The sequence below is a fragment of the Squalius cephalus genome, assembly GCF_949319135.1.
Source record: "Squalius cephalus genome assembly, chromosome: 15".
In the NCBI taxonomy this organism is placed as follows: domain Eukaryota; kingdom Metazoa; phylum Chordata; class Actinopteri; order Cypriniformes; family Leuciscidae; genus Squalius; species Squalius cephalus.
In genome coordinates, this window is record NC_137136.1 from 18,872,442 (window position 1) to 18,892,057 (window position 19,616).

The 19,616-nt window shown below is 36.2% G+C and overlaps 1 protein-coding gene across 1 annotated transcript; it reads left to right on the plus strand.

The window, feature by feature from the left end:
* Positions 1-1,218: 1,218 nt before the first annotated feature.
* On the plus strand, positions 1,219-19,479 carry vars1 (valyl-tRNA synthetase 1). The gene is made up of 31 exons (XM_079895644.1): positions 1,219-1,299; positions 1,983-2,327; positions 2,697-2,840; positions 3,542-3,743; positions 3,962-4,077; positions 4,194-4,269; positions 4,362-4,462; positions 5,319-5,446; positions 5,700-5,864; positions 5,951-6,032; positions 6,181-6,300; positions 6,829-6,937; positions 7,020-7,108; positions 7,198-7,288; positions 7,384-7,508; positions 7,618-7,721; positions 9,073-9,231; positions 9,310-9,400; positions 9,496-9,601; positions 9,727-9,797; positions 10,455-10,580; positions 12,266-12,370; positions 12,460-12,528; positions 12,635-12,713; positions 13,065-13,192; positions 13,327-13,482; positions 13,638-13,856; positions 16,316-16,427; positions 18,523-18,701; positions 19,018-19,167; positions 19,265-19,479. Exons 2-31 carry the CDS (start codon positions 1,983-1,985, stop codon positions 19,331-19,333), a joined length of 3,816 nt encoding a protein of 1,271 aa, XP_079751770.1. The 5' UTR covers positions 1,219-1,299; the 3' UTR covers positions 19,334-19,479.
* Positions 19,480-19,616: the final 137 nt, after the last annotated feature.

Here is a 19,616-nt window from a genome sequence, read left to right on the forward strand (position 1 = left end):
GACAAACAAGCGATGTAATTGTGTGAGATGTTTATGTCATTTAATCTGACATACAAAGGCCTTGCTGTGTCATGGTTTATATGCTGCAATAAAACCTCTTCTCTGTGAGTCATGCTCTCTGTCATTTATAGGCCAATGTATAGTAAAAGACCTTCTTCAAGGTAATCTGTATCTGTCTATACTGGAATCTAAATAAGAATTGTTTTTAATATACCATCATCACTTGTACTAATATTAGAATAGCACCTGGCTGTACATAATGCTTTATAATGAACAGCCATTACAAAGTGGAACCTTTATAAAGTGATAAAAAAAGAAGTAGGCTACGTATAGGCCTAATCTTAACATACAAACATTGTGCCAAATACAAATTTGTAACATTTAACTGTAGACATACATTTTCAAATCTTGGTTATTTAAGTCAGGGTTTTTCTGCCATTGACCCCAAATATGACCATCCTCGTGTGAGGGACCCTCATTTAAAAGAATAAAAGGTATAGCCTACATATATATTCTTGAATAGAGACCCAATACTGTGAAATTAATATTATAAGTATGTCTAAAACATTATTTGGAAAATATATAGTTTCCATGAGGTTTACTCATTTATGCTACCTATTTAAAAAAAAAATCTTTTGGTTTTATTTACTCATGCATTTATTTTTTATCTTATTTTTATTATTTATTTATTTTAAAAATGTTTACAGTTTTTTCCTGAACTTTTCCACAGACCGCTAACGCTCTCTTGTGGCCCCTTGAAGGTCCCTGGAGCCCAGTTTGAAAACCCCTGATTTAAATGAATGTATTAAAGAGACAAGATCTTTGCAAAAAAGACTTCTGAGATAAAAATAAAATAAAAATCTTCCTTCCATCCTACATTTTGCGAATATAAAATTTGAATATCAAAACTATAGTTTAAAATGTTGTCAATACATTTATTTTTATATTTAAAATAGTAAATAATGTCTTTAACAGGCAACATTACACTTAAGTGACAAAAAAAGATCATTTATATTCATAAATAATTGTCATAATTCATAATTAATCCATAATTTAATTCGTAAACTGCCTATCAGTTATCATTTTCAGTGGCTTGCATCATAACGTTTAGTGTTTCATGTTATTGCCATATAGACTGTTCGTTAGCGCCTCTATCGGGCACTTTAGTCTCTTTTACTGTTTATTGCGTCAGACGGATGCGCTTTACGACGGTTATTATGACTTTACGGTAGCGCCTGTGAAGCACTGGAGTCAGTGTGCATGCTGTATTTAGGCTGACGTTTCCCTATCGGCATACAGGTGAGTAATTAATGATCTTCAGTGAGACTTCAAATACAGATGCTGCCGTATATGTGCTGATCAATTAATCTAAAAGTTTGCATGTCTTAAATGTGATTTCTTGACTTTAGTAGTCATAGCTCTGCTGAAATGAACAGATCATGCGTTTAGCCAAGAATTAGCCGGTCTATCTTTAGACTTCAAATCTCTCAAGTTATTATTGAAGCATTACATTGTAATGTAAATACAAAAAGGTTACTGAGTAAAAGAGTTTATTGTGATCTTGAAATGAATAAAAGTATTTAAGGAAATCTTAAATCAGTGAGATCATATTCTGAATATAATCTGACTGACTCTAATATTGTCAAGTTCAGTTTATTTGTCATTTGAACAGTTTACATAAATGTATGACGAGGCTCAGATCACAGAAGTTAGATATATAAGAAAAGTAGGTGATACTCAATAAGTGTAAATCTTAAAAGTGTTGTTTATTGACCGAGAATATTGAAACCTGAATCTGACACTTTTGCTTTCATTTATGTATTGAAGCGCAAACGGTTTTCAATGACATATATCTATCATATGAAGTTTAATAATAGTCATTGTGACATGGACAAAACTGCAGAAATGAAAGTGATGCTCATTACACATTATTCACTCGTTTTGTGAATTATTAATTGACATGACCCATATCTCTCTGTCAGATGGACACTCTTTACATCTCTTCACACCCTGATGACTTCAGGAGTTTGTTACCCTTGATCGCTGCTGAATTCTGTCGATCTCCTCCACGAATAGTCCATGAGAACCCTCCGGCTGAGGTGGGCAGGTCTCGTCCTGCACTGGTCTTGGAGGGTGTGGGTGGCACGGTGCTCACTGGTGCCAATGCTGTGAGCTGGTACCTGGCATCAGCGGGCAAACGGACAGGCAGCGATAAGAAACAGGAAAGTCAGGTCTGGCAATGGCTGAGCTTTGCTGAGAATGAACTGATGCCTGTGGCCTGCTCTGTGGCATTCCCTCTGCTGGGGATCATGGGAGTTGATAAGAAGGTATATCTTTTGTGTGTGCCTTTATGGTCTGACTATCTGTGTATCTCATGTGTTGATCTATAGGCATCACTGAGTGCACGGCTCCGGCTCCTCATTTTTAGACCTTTTTAAGTGAAAGAGACATACTCTGAATTTGACCCAGTGAGTAGTGAACACACACACTGCAAACTGTGGGCACACACACCGGGAGCAGCTATTTTGCTGTTGCGCCCGGGGAGTGATTGGGGGTTAGGTACCTTGCTCAAGAACGTTTCCTGCCGGTATTGAGAATTGAACCCACAACCTTCTCTTACCATTAGGCCACGACTGGCCCTGTATGTTTATTTTTCTAAAATGAGAAGCTGCACTAACTTACATTTTTAATTTTAGCTTCTGCAGAGTTCCAGAGCGGAGCTGCTGCGTGTTCTCAAAGCTCTAGATGAGACTCTAGCACCGCGGACATTCCTGGTAGGAGAGGGTGTGACTCTGGCTGATATGGCTGTTGCTATGGCTGCATTACTGCCATTCAAATATGTGAGTGCACATCTAATCTTAAACCATTTGAATTTTTTATCATGACGGCTTGTATTAATAAAAGGGATAATTCACACACAAACATTTTTTTGTTATAATTTACTCGCCTTCGTGTCGTTCCATACATGACTGACTTACTTCTGTGGAACATCATAGAAGATATTTTGAAGAATGTTTCAGATGTTTTTAGTCATACAATGAAAGTCAGTGGGGTCCAAAAACAATGTTGCATGCCATTGACTTTCATAGTGTGGATAAAAAAACTAAATATTTTTTCAAAATATCTTTTATCTGTCATACAGGTAGGTGTTTTTTTTTTTAGTATTATTTATGTACTGTTATGGTATTTATCAATATTGTGAATAAGCTTTTATTTTTATATATTAGTTATTCATTTTTATATACTTCTGTATGGCATTAATTTATTTTTGTTTCAATTTTAGTCATTTTAGTACTTCAATTTAAACTTATTTATTTCAGTTAGTTGCCAGCTAAGGCAACTTTTTTAACTTTAAAAGTTTTTTTTTTTAAATGCAATATTTCAACTTTTTTTCAAGAGTTTTTTGTTCTAGTTTTTAGTTAACAAAAACAACACTGATACATGTTTTGAATGACATGAGCGAGAGTAGACGATTTTTGGATGAACTGCTTCAACTTTCAGTTGCTGTAATTGATTCCTCATTATAGTACTTTGATTTAAGGTATTGGAGCCTGCAGACAGGAAGTCATTGGTGAATGTGACCAGATGGTTTAATACCTGTGTGAACCAGCCACAATTCCTGAAGGTGTTGGGTCAAATCTCACTGTGTGAGAAAATGGTGCCCGTGACCCCCAAACCCAGCGCTGCCGCCAACGCCACATCAACTGCTGCTTCTGCTACACCAGACAGCACACCTGGTAATGGTAAGGATGTGTGTATTTGGAAGTTGTTGCTTTTTTAATTACTTTAGAAATGTGTCATAGCGTTTTGAGGGTATTTTAAGACCATTAAAAACTAGTGAATTAAAACAGCTCACATGATCTTTCAGATAGACTTTAGTCTTATCAGAGTCTAAAAGCATTTTAGAAGTCTATGTTGCCCCTAAATAATTATTTTGTCCTCTTGTCCTTGTGATTCTCAGGTCCTCCTAAGACAGAGGCTCAGCTGAAGAAAGAGGCCAAGAAGCGAGAAAAGCTGGAGAAGTTTCAACAAAAGAAAGAGATTGAGGAGAAGAAGAAGATGCAGCCTCAGACTGAGGTAGAGCGATGAATCTCAGCATATTATTCTCTCATTGACATCGACACAAGCAGAGATAGAAAGAAAGCAGAACGCAGAACTTGCCATATTGTTTATTCTTCTATCCCCTCCAATAGAAAAAGGCCAAACCTGAGAAGAAGGAACTGGGTGTGATTAGCTACAACATACCCACGCCTTCTGGAGAGAAAAAAGGTGTGCTTTTGCTTCCAGAAGCAGGAATTGTATTTTTTAAATTTGTGACGCACCTATCTAATCATTTATGTGTCTCTCTTCATGTGTCTCAGATGTCCTGAGTCCTCTGCCCGATTCTTACAGTCCTCAGTATGTGGAAGCAGCCTGGTACTCCTGGTGGGAGAAACAGGGATTTTTCAAGCCTGAATATGGGGTATGACATGAAAATCATAATGTATTTTTATACTCTAATACAATAAACACTGTAGGAACACCACCAAAATGTAGTGTACAAATGTTTATATATCAAATTTTTTAAGAAGCCAATACTTTTATTCAGCAAGTATGCATTAAATTGATCAAAAATGACAGTAAAGACATTTACAGTCAAAAGATTTCTATTTCAAATAAATGCTGTTCTTTTGAACTTTCTGTTCAACAATAGAAATAAAAATACACAGAAAAAAAGCATTTAAGAGCAACCAAAAAAAAGATAAAATTACATATTAAAAGCCAAAGAGAAAAGTTTAGTTTTAAGACAAGATTTGAATTCAGATAGAGAGGAAGCCATTCTAATACAATTAGGAAGATTGTTCCAAAGAGTGCGGCTAGGCTCTATTACCCCTCGCCTTTAGGCGGGTTCTGGGGATCTTAAGGAGGAATTTGCCATCCGATCTTAGTTCTCTCACGGGAGTGTAGGGATGTAGTAACTTAGTCAGATAAGAAGGTGCTAGATTATTTAAAGATTTATACACAAGCAGTAAGATTTTGTACTCGATTCTGTAATGAGTAGGCAAATAGAAATGTTTCTTGAGCAGCAAATCATTATATTAGAATGATTTCTGAAGCATCATGTGACACTGAAGACTGGAGCAATGATGCAGAAAATTCAGCTTTTACATCACAGGAATAAATTACATTTGAAAATATATTAAAATAAAAAACAGTATTTTAAATTGTAGTTATAGAAAAGAGACTTCTCTCCAAAACATTAAAAAACCTTACCGACCCCAAACTTTTGAACGATAGTGTATATTCATTAAAAGATATTTCTACTGTTTATTATCCAGAGAAAGAATGTAAGTGAGCCAAACCCACGTGGCGTGTTCATGATGTGTATTCCTCCACCTAATGTGACGGGATCCCTCCACCTTGGTCACGCCTTGACCAATGCAATTCAGGACTCCCTGACAAGATGGTAACCGGTTATAATTGTTATATATAATTAATGTAATGTTATTCGCCTTTTTATACATTTTATGCTTTTTTAGCTGTGATAAAAACAATTAGACAAGCATATAAAAGTCAAGACGAGACACTTTGTGGCTGATTGTTAATGTTTGGATAACTTAAGATAGCTTTGAAACGGTCATTTATGATATGGAGCCTATGACATCATGTGTCAGAAATAATATGTTTGATCGTTGGTTTGCTTTAATGTGTTAATGCAGGCACAGGATGAGAGGAGAGACCACTCTGTGGAATCCCGGCTGTGATCACGCTGGTATCGCCACACAGGTGGTGGTGGAGAAGAAACTGATGAGAGAGCGAAAGATGACCAGACACGATCTCGGGAGAGAGAAATTCATCCAGGAGGTCTGGAAGTGGAAGAACGAGTGAGTGTGTGAGGTTGAGGAGAATTCTAAGATCATTAAATAATTAATTTAACTCCAATTATATGAACAAATTTGTCTTCGAACAGAAAGGGAGATCGCATCTATCATCAGCTGAAGAAGCTGGGCTCCTCTCTGGACTGGGACAGAGCTTGTTTTACCATGGATACTGTGAGTACAATGCACAAAAACCCAACCCAGGTGTTAAATGACAGCCAAAAATTCTCATTAAAAAGCTTGTCATTGCTAAGCTTTAAAGTGTCGTTATTTAATAATGGATAATCAGTTTTTAATCATGTGTAATACTGTCTGCTTGCAGAAACTGTCGTTTGCGGTCCAGGAGGCATTTATACGTATGCATGAGGAAGGTGTGATTTACAGGAGCAAGAGACTCGTCAACTGGTCCTGCACCCTCAACTCCGCCATCTCTGACATAGAGGTACATTCATATCATATGTGGGGGCAGTTTTGGGGTCAAGAATTGTTTTTTGAATGAATGAAATGAATACTATTAATTAGCAAGGATGAATTGATCAAAAGTGATAGTAAAGACTTTTATTATTATGATGGTTTCTACAAAAATGTTAAGTAGCTAAACTGTTTTCAACATTGATAATAATAATAAATGTTTCTTCAGCAGCAAATTGTCATACAATGATTTCTGAAGGATCATGTGACACTGAAGATGAGTAATGATGCTTAAAATTCAGCTTTGCCATCATAGGATAGTGTTTTTGATCAAATAAATGCAGTGTGAGTGCAGCTTTTTTTTTTTGAGAACTTTCATAAAATTGAGTTTTAAACTCTCCAAACACAGTAAAAGCTAGTCTGAGACAATATTTCCATCAATTATTTGACAGTTTAACCACATTTATGTCGGAAAGTAGCAGATGACAGAAGGTACATCTTCACTAACAGTCTCAGAGTCTCTGTTTTCTGAGGTCACCTGATGAATGTTGTGTTCTAGGTCGATAAAAAGGAGCTGACAGGGCGAACCCTTCTTCCTGTGCCGGGTTATAAGGAAAAAGTCGAGTTTGGCGTGCTGGTGTCTTTCTCTTACAAGATTGAAGGATCAGGTGAGGGTTGTGTCTGGAGAAATTAGGTTAGAAGTACTGACAAGACATTCAGAGGTTTATAAAATGTAATGTTCTCCTGCAGATGAGGAGGTGGTAGTGGCCACCACACGTATTGAGACCATGCTTGGAGACACGGCTGTGGCCGTTCACCCTAATGACCCCAGATATCAGGTGATGCCAACGTTTCCTTTTCATAACTCTGGTGTTTGAGAAGTGGTCTTGAGAATGTGTTTGAGTTAAATGAACTCTTTACTATCCAGCATCTCAAAGGAAAGATGGTCGTTCACCCATTCTGTGACAGAAAGATGCCCATCGTGTTTGATGACTTTGTTGATATGAACTTTGGAACAGGTAATAAATGTTACAAGGACAAAAACGTATATTTTCTGTAAGTTTGTCTTTCTTCTGGGTCCGTGTGCAGTTTAAAGTGGAGTGTTGTTGTACAGGTGCTGTGAAGATCACTCCTGCTCATGACCATAATGATTATGAGGTGGGAGAGAGGCACAAACTGGCCTTCATCAACATCCTGGATGAAAATGGTCTACTAATCAATGTTCCTCCTCCATTCCTGGTAGGCACACACACATTGTGATATCTTTGACCCTGTTCACACCAGGCATTATTTTTAATCTCGTCATAAATATGATGGAAGATTGACAAATTGTTCTCTGGTGTTTTAGGGGGTGAAGCGCTTTGAGGCGAGGAAAACTGTGCTCCAGGCTCTGAAAGATAGAGGCCAGTTTAAGGAGGTCAAAGACAATCCGATGGTGGTGCCCGTCTGCAGGTTAGACACTAACTTCCTCTTAACTCCTTAACTTTTAGTTGTTTTCAGCTGGTGGATCGCTGGTCTGGTCTGATAAGGTTGTGTAAAGCAGGGAAAAATCAATGCTTAAATCAGAAATAATTTACTAAATGCCCCTTACATTCCCAGAAAGTGTCATATAGCTGGCAAAACTTTATTTGCAATGATTTATAATAAATCATTTGCTTATTTAAAGTAACTTGATAACTTTCACAGCCAGTGATAACCAAACATGTTGTCTATCACCAGATGTGAACCGCAGGTAAAGTGCCTCCTAGTGGAATAACAAAGAAATTAACAGTGAAGGATCCACTGTTGAAAATGGAGGAACATTTAAAAAAAAATTATATTAATTAATTTAATATATATTAATTTTAATACTAATATTCAAACCATTCTTTATTAACTATAAATAAATAAAAAAACTGTAAAAAAAACTTTTTTTGTTTGTTTGTTTTTTTTACATTTGAAGAGTTCAGATGCAGAAGCCTCTAAGTGCCATCTGACATTTTCTTCTAGAATGATCATTTTTATCAAGCTTGTATATTTAAGTTTAGTAATTGAATTAATTCAAAACAATGACAATGAATTAATTGTCATTTAAGTGAAATTACTGAACATAAAAATGATCATTCTAGAAGAAAATTTCAGATGGCACTTAGAGGCTTTTGCATCTGAACTTTTAATTTATTTATATTGTATTTTAATTTATTACTATAATTTGTGTCAAATTTTTTTGTGCAGTACGAGAGCCTACGAGAGCATGAAACTATTGTAATTTAATATTGTACAGTAAACAGTTCTCATACTTGATGTCCAAAGTAAAATCTGGGTCCTGAAGCCAAACCACATGAGAAGCACCGCTTTGATCTATGCAGAAGTGCCATCTAATCTTGGAATAGACCTTTAAAGTCGGCATGAAACAGAAGTTGCAGTAGTCTTTTCTTCTCTATTGTGATGTTTATCCAAGTGAAACGACTTATCGAACAAGAAAAAAATCAAGATCTAGAATTGATTAGATCGTTGGATGGTTGTGGTTTGCTATTGCTGTGATCTCATGTGAGTGACAGGTTGTCCCGTCCTCGTGCCAGTAAACACATCATTAGCGAAGAGTAGAGGTGTCGTTGCAAGAGGTAGGGGAAGTTATCATGATTTAAAGATCATGAGGGCACATGAATGAATAAAAAAATAAAAAAATACTTTATAAGCACTGCAATATTACATAAAAAATAAGAATTATTCGTCCATTTTGATTTCATGGTGACTTTAATTCCATTACAGCTGTTATGTTTACATGCACAAAGCAATTGATGAGTGTTGGTGTGTTTCTCAGCCGCTCTAAGGACATAGTGGAGCCTCTGCTGAAGCCTCAGTGGTACGTGGACTGCAGAGAGATGGGAAAGCAGGCTGCAGATGTCGTCAGAAGCGGAGAGCTCAAGATCATCCCTGACCACCACCTCAAAACCTGGTTCAACTGGATGGACAACATCAGGTGACCCATCTATTTCAGCTCAGACGTTTTCTGCTGGAGTCACTGTGTGTGTGCGTAGTAACACTTTTTGGGTATCAGGGACTGGTGCATCTCACGGCAGTTGTGGTGGGGCCACAGGATACCAGCGTACTTTGTGACTGTGAATGATTCGTCAGTCAAACCAGGCGAGGTGAGCAGAGACACAGGAAAATGCAGCCTGCTGTATGTGCTGTGGATACACAGGGATGCTGGGAGTTAAGATACTGTATTGCTGCATGCTTTTAGGATGTGGACGGACATTATTGGGTCAGCGGGAGATCTGAGGAGGAAGCCAGAGAAAAAGCTGCCAAACGCTTCAATGTCACTGTAGACAAAATCTCTCTACGCCAGGGTGCGAATCCAACATACACTTGCTCTCATTACCACTGAGTCATTTTATCCTCCTGTTTTGTTCATGTCAGGTTATACCCTCTGGCATCAATAAAGCATCTTTCTTTCTGTCTGTTTGTGTTTCAGATGAGGATGTGTTGGACACTTGGTTCTCCTCAGGGATCTTCCCCTTCTCCATCTTTGGCTGGCCCAATGAGGTCAGATATTAATACAGAACACACACACACACACACACACACACACACACACACACACACACACACACACACACACACACACACACACACACACACACACACACACACAGCATGCATTCAAGACTGTAGTGGCAATATTTAGTGTAAACTAATATGTGTGTGTAGGGCTGATCTTTGCTTGTCTAACCAGATTTTTCTTCATTGATTGATTGATTGTATTGTTCATTTTATTTTATTGTTGTTTTATTATTTTACATTATAATATTTTTTTATTTTATAATATTTTTATATTACTTGTATAATACCAGATTTATTATTTTATTTAATTTAATTTGTTTTTTAAATATATCTAATAATAAAAAGTTGTATTTTTCATTGAATTGAATTTACTTCCTATTTTTGTTTTTATACAATATATGTATAAAACATGAAATATTCTAATTACATTTCTAATTATATACTATGACTGTATACACACTATATAATGCAATTATGTCAGTCAATGTTTTCAATTAATTTCAATTATAAAGTGTTATAGAGAAAGTCAATGTTCTTTATGTCCCTGGGTCTCTGCAAAAAATGTTTTTTATTGTTTTTATACAATAATATATACAGAGACTGCAGTGATTAAGTAATTTTGCAATATTTGTGTGTTAGTCTGAGGACCTGAGAGTCTTCTACCCAGGAACACTGTTAGAGACAGGCCACGATATCCTGTTCTTCTGGGTGGCTCGTATGGTCATGATGGGCCTCAAACTTACTGGAAAACTACCTTTCAAAGAGGTGGGTGTTTTGTGTTTTTTTAATATATATTAGGGGTGTCCCCGACTATGGATTTTCATAGTCGAATCAGAATCGTCAAGTCTTGCCTATAGTTGATTAATAGTCGAATCATGTGTATGGGGGCGGGGCTTTAACATTTCAAAGCTGCGATGTACAGAAAATCACACAAAGATATAGAAGAAAATGTATAAAAACATTTTGGATCAATAAAACTAAGAAATAACATAAATAACTCCAGAAAGGCCACACTGCAGACAGGATTTGCATTTCACATGTAAATCAAATTAAATCGGCTAAATTACCTGTGTACAGCACAACATCGATGCACCGAAAAAATAAACAATTAATTTACAAAATTAAATTAGAACAAAATATACCTTTCTAATAAATAAAAATACAAAACGAAATAAATCAGAATCAAGTGACAAGATGAGGAGCAAATGTGTGCAAAATGCCTAAAGTGCAAGGGAACATATATTCAAAACACAAGCCACAAATAGTTAGATTAGATAACCCTGACAGATCAATAAATAAAATAAAAACAAAGAAATTATTAAAATAACGGTAGCAACCAGAATTTTCAACTTTGTCTTTTTAACTGCAGAAACAACAATAAATGCTAAACTGGAGAGGCAGTCTTTTTAGCTAAAAATGTTCACAGCATCCAAAAATCAAATTAGAACCGGCTGAAAAGTTTTGAAATCACTACCCTACCTGATCGAGAGAACAAATCCAGTCTTTCACTCTGTCTGTGTCCGCTGGAGTCTTTTCAAATTGTGTGCGCGGATAAAATACATTCTAAAACCACGACTATAATCTCCTAAAATAGTTAAATAAAAATATCAAATTATGTAAAGAAAACGCTTTACTATAGGAGGAACGCATTGCGTTCATATTCTGGGTTCATCTGCTTATCTGCACATAGTATGGTTTCTTAATAAAGTGTGTACTGTGTACATGCATTAAGCCACGTTAAAGTGCCTTTTAAGCGTTTTAAAAGCTTTTTTCACGTTAAGCATTTTAGAATGTCCCGTGGAAAACCAACTTGTTAACGTTGGCCGGCAGAAGTGCGATCATGGTTTTCCTGATGCTAAATCCAGCCTTGGAGAATATCCTTTCTGATGGTGTACATGCACACTTTAGATTTTCTTATCCCAGACATTGTTAAAGATTTAAATCCTTGCCGCCAAGACGCTCCTCTGTCGGTCACGGATTGAAAGTGAAACTTAAATCTGTCACGGGGTGTTTGGATTTATTCACGCATGTTAAAAAATATTTATTAAAAGCTTCTTTCTTTGCACATTTTTATATACAGCATTATCATAATAGGCTGAATATTAACGTATTGACAGAAAACCGGTAGTTCTATGTGAAATCAGACATTGAGCGCCCTCATATAGCCAAAGTGGCATGATCCTTGTTTCATAACACCTCTGCGAAGATTCGACTGTGAGATTGGTAGTCGAATCAGGCTCCTCCTATCGAAGCATCGAATCTTCGATTATTCGGGGTCACCCCCAATATTAAATTGTATATTTTATATTTAGAGCTTCTGGACCTGCAAAATTTAAAAGTGTTTAAAAGAGTTTCGAACAGACTGTTAAACTTCCACTTAGATGTATCAGCATGTGTCAGTTCATTCAAAGCTAGTGTAACTTGTGGTGTAAATCTGGTGTGTTCTACAGGTGTACCTGCATGCAGTGGTACGAGATGCCCATGGCAGGAAAATGAGCAAGTCTCTCGGTAACGTCATCGACCCTCTGGACGTCATCACTGGCATTTCACTGGAGGTAGCTAAACTACTGACTCTTACATTAACACCATGTGGCTACATAAGGTGTCGTTGCACAAAATGAATTCGAGGTGTGTGTGTGTGTAGGGTCTTCAAGGTCAACTAACAGACAGTAATCTAGATCCTCTGGAGATTGAGAAGGCCAAACAGGGACAGGTATAACCAGTTTTCTATGAGCTCCTGCAATCTCTTGTTATTGTACCTTTTAGCTATTGCTATGTTTTTCTATTACATTCTGTTTGTGTATGTGTCCGCTCTCTAGAAATCCGACTATCCCAGTGGAATTCCAGAATGCGGGACTGACGCGCTCAGATTTGCTCTATGTGCTTATACCGGTCAAGGTAAAAAAAAATATCGAAAGCATATCTACAATGACCTGTCAGTTATTGTAGTACACAAAAAATACAAAAATTATCATAAAGGCCCAGATAAATTCACGGCAAAGTTCTTTTTCATTCTTTGCTCAGGGGTAAAACGTAGATCGAAATGCCTTTGCTGGGATTTACTGTTAGTGAAATTCCCGATACCGCCCATGTAGCTGGGAGCAGTGTTTAGATGAATATGTAAATGTGTGTTGCATGCTTTCCTCTCAATAACAAAATTAATGTCAAATCATCATTGACAAACCTGTATTGATATACCAGTATTCTGAATATTTATTACTTTGTGCTTTTTCTGATTATTTCTCCCAGGCCGAGACATTAATCTGGACGTGAACAGGATTCTGGGATACAGGCATTTCTGTAACAAGCTGTGGAACGCAGTGAAGTTTGCCATGAGGACCCTGGGAGAGGGATTTGTTCCCTGCCAAAAAGCTCAGGTGAGAGAAAGAGATGGACGGGTGGAGGTGATGGATAGATGGACGATGTGTCAGGAGTCAGGACATTGTGAAAAACATACACTTTGTGGTGTATTGTGGGTTTATTTCCCTCTAAGTTAATATCTGTCTCTCAGCTGTGTGGCAGTGAAAGTGTGTCCGATCGCTGGATTCTGTCCCGTCTGAGCGCAGCAGTAGCGCAGTGTGATAACGGATTCCAGGCCTACGATTTCCCGACAATCACCACTGCCATTTACAATTTCTGGCTGTACGAGCTCTGTGATGTTTATCTGGTAATGAATACACACACCACCTACACACAACTGCTTTTGACCTCTTCATTTGTATATTTAATTTGCCCTCTGCACACATTTCTAAATAAGCTTTAGAGTTTTGTTGAAAAGTTTATCTTTGAGATGTTTTTTTTTTTCTTTTTCTGCTCATATAGGAAAGTGTGAAGCCGGTGTTGAGCAGGACAGATTCAGAAGGGCAGAAACAGGCAGACATCTGCAGACAGACTCTCTACACCTGTCTGGAGGTGGGACTCCGCCTCCTGTCTCCCATCATGCCTTTTGTTTCTGAAGAGCTCTTCCAGCGGTTGCCAAGGAGACGGTCTCAGGACAGCCCCCCCAGCATCAGTGTCACACCCTATCCAGACACTTCAGAGGTGAGCAGGGGTGACCAAATATAGGGCTGCACGATGAATCGAAATACAACCGAAATCGTGAAATGGCTTAGTGCAGGGTTTCCCAAACTGGGATATGTGGGGTGACAGAGTGACAAAAAGCTGAGTTTTGCCATTCATTTAATTCTACCCCACCTTATTATAACTTTAAAACCGTGCATGTATTTCTAACAAGCAAAATAGATGACATGACATCCAATCATATTACCTCATCTTTTTCGGTCAAAACTGACTGCATCCACACAAGCAGCAAGCATATGGTAGGTTTGCCTGCACAGTATGTTGCCTCAGTTCGCGACAATGTACCTTTGTAAAAGTGGGAATTTAGCACTTATTAGCATGAAGAACAAATATAGATCCAGACTGTGCATAGAGATTAAGACTCAAACTCTCTTCAATACAAAAACACACCCCGTGCGAGTTCTTGTTTTTAATGTTGATCATATATTATATGAGCAGGAATGCAATTTTTCCCAAGAATCCACACGACTGCAAAAGTGACATTTGATTTTATACAACAGTTCAACAAACAAAAGTGTAATACTAAGTGATGTACATTGTCAGAATTGTTTGCTCTATTTTGCTACAAAATGAGTTCCGGCGAAAGCCACAGCAGAACTGCAACACACAGTGGTGTTTCGTGAACGAATCTGCGGCTTTGAACGAATCGCGAGAGTCAATGATTCAATGACCCTTTCATAAATACAGCCACTTGCTTTCTTACTGAAAGATGAATGACTTGATGGCTCACTCGTTAAGACAGTGACTTACCGCCACCTACTGGTAGCTTCACATTAAATAAATATATACAGTGCTTGTTCCAGAATCAAGTTTTCTTACACGTGAGCGGCTCAATATCCGCTGATGTTTGCAGGATCTCAGAACGGTTCGGTTTGCAGTAAATGCTGCTATGCATGATCTCATCTCTGCAAGTTCTCTGCATTTGGGAAAGTAATATACGCCAACCAACCATCTTCCTATACTTTTAATGAGAAGCGTTTATTTACAAAAGAGAAGCTTTAAAGGAGAACTCCGGTCAATTTTAACATTGAGCTCATTTTTTTGTACATTTGGAGTGCTGTCAATACAGAGAACAACGACAAAAATCGGTGTTGCCTACACCGAGTTATTCTATTTTTTAAATTTGCACCCTGTTGACTTCAATAGGGCAAGTAGTAAGCCTGCTTTTTAGCCTCTTAACATCCTTTAAGTGTCATTACAAGTGCACAGAAAATGTGAGTGATTCCTTCAGAGTGAACACGGGTGGATCTGACTGCAGTAGATGTTAGAGATATTAATAAAAACGAAGTTAATTCAGCCAGCGCTCATACCTTTGTTTACATCCTGTTTTCGGTGGAAGGCCATAGTAATCGATTGTCAAGTTCACGCGCATAGGTTTAGTTACCAATGATCACGCGCGTGAACTCGACAATCGATTACTATGGCGTTCCACCGAAAACAGGATGTAAACAAAGGTATGTGCGCTGGCTGAATTAACTTCGTTTTTATTAATATCTCTAACATCTACTGCAGTCAGATCCACCCGTGTTCACTCGGAAGGAATCACTCACATTTTCTGTGCACTTGTAATGACACTTAAAGGATGTTAAGAGGCTAAAAAGCAGGCTTACTACTTGCCCTATTGAAGTCAACAGGGTGCAAATTTTAAAAATAGAATAACTCGGTGTAGGCAACACCGATTTTTGTCGTTGTTCTCTGTATTGACAGTACTCCAAATGTACAAAAAAATGAGCTCAATGTTAAAATTGACCGGAGTTCTCCTTTAAGGGCTCCCTGAGATTTTCTGTCAAAATAAAAGTTTGATGGTTTAATGTTTAAAAATGTTATGACAGCCATAAATATTAGTATTGAAATTTAACAGTTGTAATTTAAAATATAATTATTATTTGATATTGTCTTAAATACTTAAGTAAAATATTACTAAAGTAATATTTCTTATTTTGCTTTGATGATGATAATAATATTTGAACTATTGAATATTTGCCAATATTATTATTATTATTATTATTTTATAGCCATATTTGTATATAATTACAAAGTTTTGTCCAAATTGTGCAGCTCTACAAATGAGTTCGGCTAACCTGTATTATTAGACTGAATCTAATAAGAAAAATTTTCTGGGCAAAAGGGGCAAAATCCCAGAGAGAACCAGCAGAATAAAAAAAGATCGAGTTTTAGATAACAAACGCTTTATTAATCATGATATAGTCTTTGATGTACCACTATAATGAGTTCTTTGGAGAGTTTTTTTCCATTGAGGGGAATGTAGTTGAATGTGAAGATGACTGGAATAAAAATAACCTTTTGGAACTTCAGTGACATAAAGTTTAAATTACATGAAGAGTGGAGAGAGGAAACCATCTGAAACAAATGCATCCTGTGTTGGTTACTAGTATAAATGGTGTTTTGTTTGGTTGTAGTTCTGTTGGCACAGCGAGGAGGTCGACCGTCAGATGGAGTTTGTCATGTCCGTGGTCAGAACCATCCGATCACTCCGGGCCGATTACAACCTGACCAAGACCCGCGCTGACTGTGAGACATCACACAGTACACTGCACACTCATTTCACACTGAACAGATTCAGCTAGGGAACATTGCTGATGTGACTGGTCCAAATCCAGTGCTGGTCATTTAAAAAAAGGAATGCACAATATGTTGGTATATACTATATCTGATTGATATTAGAATTTTTAATCAGTATTAGTCAGTATTTGGTATTGGCTATTTTTCTCTATTTTTACATTTGTTACTTTGCCTTCATCTAACACTTATCTTGGTTTTTTTCTGAACATTATAATGTTGTCATGTCTAAATTAACTTGTAGCATTTAAAATGTGTTTTTTTGTTTGTTTTTTAAATTTATTTATTTTATTTTAGACAAAATAGTGTAGAATCTTCATATCAGCCATATACACTACTAAAGTTTGGGGTCGGTATGATTTAAAAAAAAAAAAATGTTGAAAGAAAGCGAATGCTCACCAAGACGGCATTTATTTGATCAAAAATACAGTAAAAACAGTAATATTGTAAAATATAATTAGAATATAAAAGGTTTTCTGTTTTAATGTCTTAAAATGTACTTTATTCCTGTGATGTCAAAGCTGAATTTTCAGCATCATTGCTCCAGTCTTCGGTGTCACATGATACTTCAGAAATCACTCTATTTCCAGAATTCTTTGATCAATAGAAAGTTCAAAATAGAAATCTTTTGTATCATTTTAAATTAATTTACTGTCACTTTTGATCAATTTAATGCATCCTTGCTGAAAAAAAGTTTCTTAAAAGAATAAATACATTTCTTAAAAGAAAAAATAATCGTACTGATCCCAAACATTTTAACAAAGTATTTATCTATATATATATATATATATATATATATATATATATATATATATATATATATATATATATATATATATATATATATATATATATATATATATATATATATATATATATATATATATATGAATAATATATGAATGATGGAATTGTTTTAACCCTCTTAATGGATTAAAAAACATTTAAAAAAAATGTTTTTACCAGGTTATTACTTAATGTACCCCCTTTTGTTAACAAAAAATTGAGAGATTCTTTTTTTCAAGAATGACTGCAAAAACCAGTGCAATGCAAGAAAACATATTTTAATCAGTATTTGAGAAATTTTATTTGAATATATTATTGATGAAATTTATAAGAACTTATAATATGAGAATTACCAATATGAACTCCAATGACTGGATTCAATGAAATTAATTTGAAACTTATACTGCTCAAAACATTGCAGTACATTTATGAATGTACTGCAGTTTACATTTATGAAACCTACATTTTCTTTTTTAACAAAACAACACCAAAACATCAATATATTAATTTTACTTTCATATGAAATGATGATGATAAACAGCTTGAATCTCTTTTTAATGCTGCAATAGTTCATCAATAGGTGGCAGCAAAGTAAAATGTGGACTTTTTTCCTTGTCCAAACCCTCTTTCCTTTTCCATATTTAGACTGTTTGGTCTATGAACACATTAAGACAATTTGTGCTTGTGATTTTAATGTAATTTCAGATTTTTTGTGTGTGATTGCGCAAGCATGTACATAAAATAAGGAAAGAAGCTAAATGCATTTTACAGAAGTAATTTGAGACAAATCTAACTAATAGATGTAAAATAAAAATTAAAAAAGCATAATTTCATGTGTAAAGCCACAGTTCACTTTCAGGTCAAAACAGACCCAAAAGGTGAAACAATTTTGTTTAAATTTTGTTAAAAAACATGAATGATGTGTACAAACTTACAAAGTTTCATCTTCATACTATGGATTTAAAAAAAATAAAAATAAATGTATGTACCTCTTCTGGGTCAAAATGGACCTAAAAAATCTACTGTGTAAAGCCATCAAAAATACATTTCTGAGACTGAAGTGTATTTGAGTTTCCAATTATGTTGCAGAACAACATTAGTAGATTCATTATAGAATCACAAGAGAGAAACGTTGGTGCATCCCTAATCTAAACATTAACCACATCACACACACAACCTATTGACCATAAATGCTATCATCACAATATCATATTTTATTAGCAGACACAAATGTACCTCTTGTGTTATATCTCTGTGTCAGGTTACCTGCAGTGCATAGACTCTGACACTGCGACTCTGGTCCAGGCATACAGCCTTCAGATCCAGACACTGTCTTACTCTCAGACTATTAACCCAGTGGTTGGAGGCGACAACACTATCCCACAAGGCTGTGCGGTGGCCATCGCCTCGGACAAATGCACTGTTCACCTCATGCTGAAGGTAAAATTGTTGTTGCGTGACGAGAATGCGTTTTCGCTTGCACTCATACACCTGAAGGGAGTTTTATTCTGGTTGTCATAATCCCCACCACAGCTTCCAAATACGATAATTAAATTAATCAGCCGGAATGAGGAGATAAAGTGAATTTAAATATGATACTCCAAAAATAACCACCACCAGCTCAACACCCAATAATCTGGTTTGGCTTTGCATCAAAAATTCATTTCCCCCTCCTACAGAATCACATTTTAATGAGTATAATGAGCTTTCTGTGTCTGTAAACATGCCAGTTTCGAAATCCTTGTCTCCGACTCAGGGTTTGATCGACTTGGAAAAGGAGGTCACTAAACTGACGGCAAAGGAAGCGGAGCTGGAGAAACAGATGGAAAAGATGAAGGAAAAGATGAACAAGAACGACTACAAGGACAAGGTTCCTGTTAAAGTGCAGGAGGCGGATGCTGAGAAGGTAAGTAGGATGGAGGGGAAGAAATTGGTTTTAATTTTGAAATTAAATTAGTTTTCTACTGGTCTTGAAGAAAAGTGCAACACTTCTTTCTTTCCAGCTGAGGCAGAATGAAACAGAGCTGCAGAAAGTGAAGGAAGCCATGGAGAACTTCAGAAAAATGATGTAACAGCTCACCTTTATCATGTTTTTTTAATCATCGTTTATGAACATTGAGATCCTTTACTTTCCTTTCCTTTGTTTAATGTCACTCAGTCCTGTCTACTGAACTATGTGGGGAAGCTTGAATAAAAATCAACCTTAGATTAAATATCTAAAATGGTCTCATTTGTCTAATTTAATATAGAAAGTTAAGCTGTAGATCATATATATATGTTCAATATATATATATATATATATATATATATATATATATATATATATATATATATATATATATATATATATATATA

Coding starts and splice junctions, on each gene's coding strand:
- vars1 (XM_079895644.1), top strand. CDS start 1,983: ATGGACACTCTTTACATCTCTTCACACCCTGATGACTTCAGGAGTTTG. Junction 5,865..5,950: donor GTCTGGAAGTGGAAGAACGA/GTGAGTGTGTGA, acceptor GTCTTCGAACAG/AAAGGGAGATCGCATCTATC. Junction 7,722..9,072: donor ATGGTGGTGCCCGTCTGCAG/GTTAGACACTAA, acceptor TGTGTTTCTCAG/CCGCTCTAAGGACATAGTGG.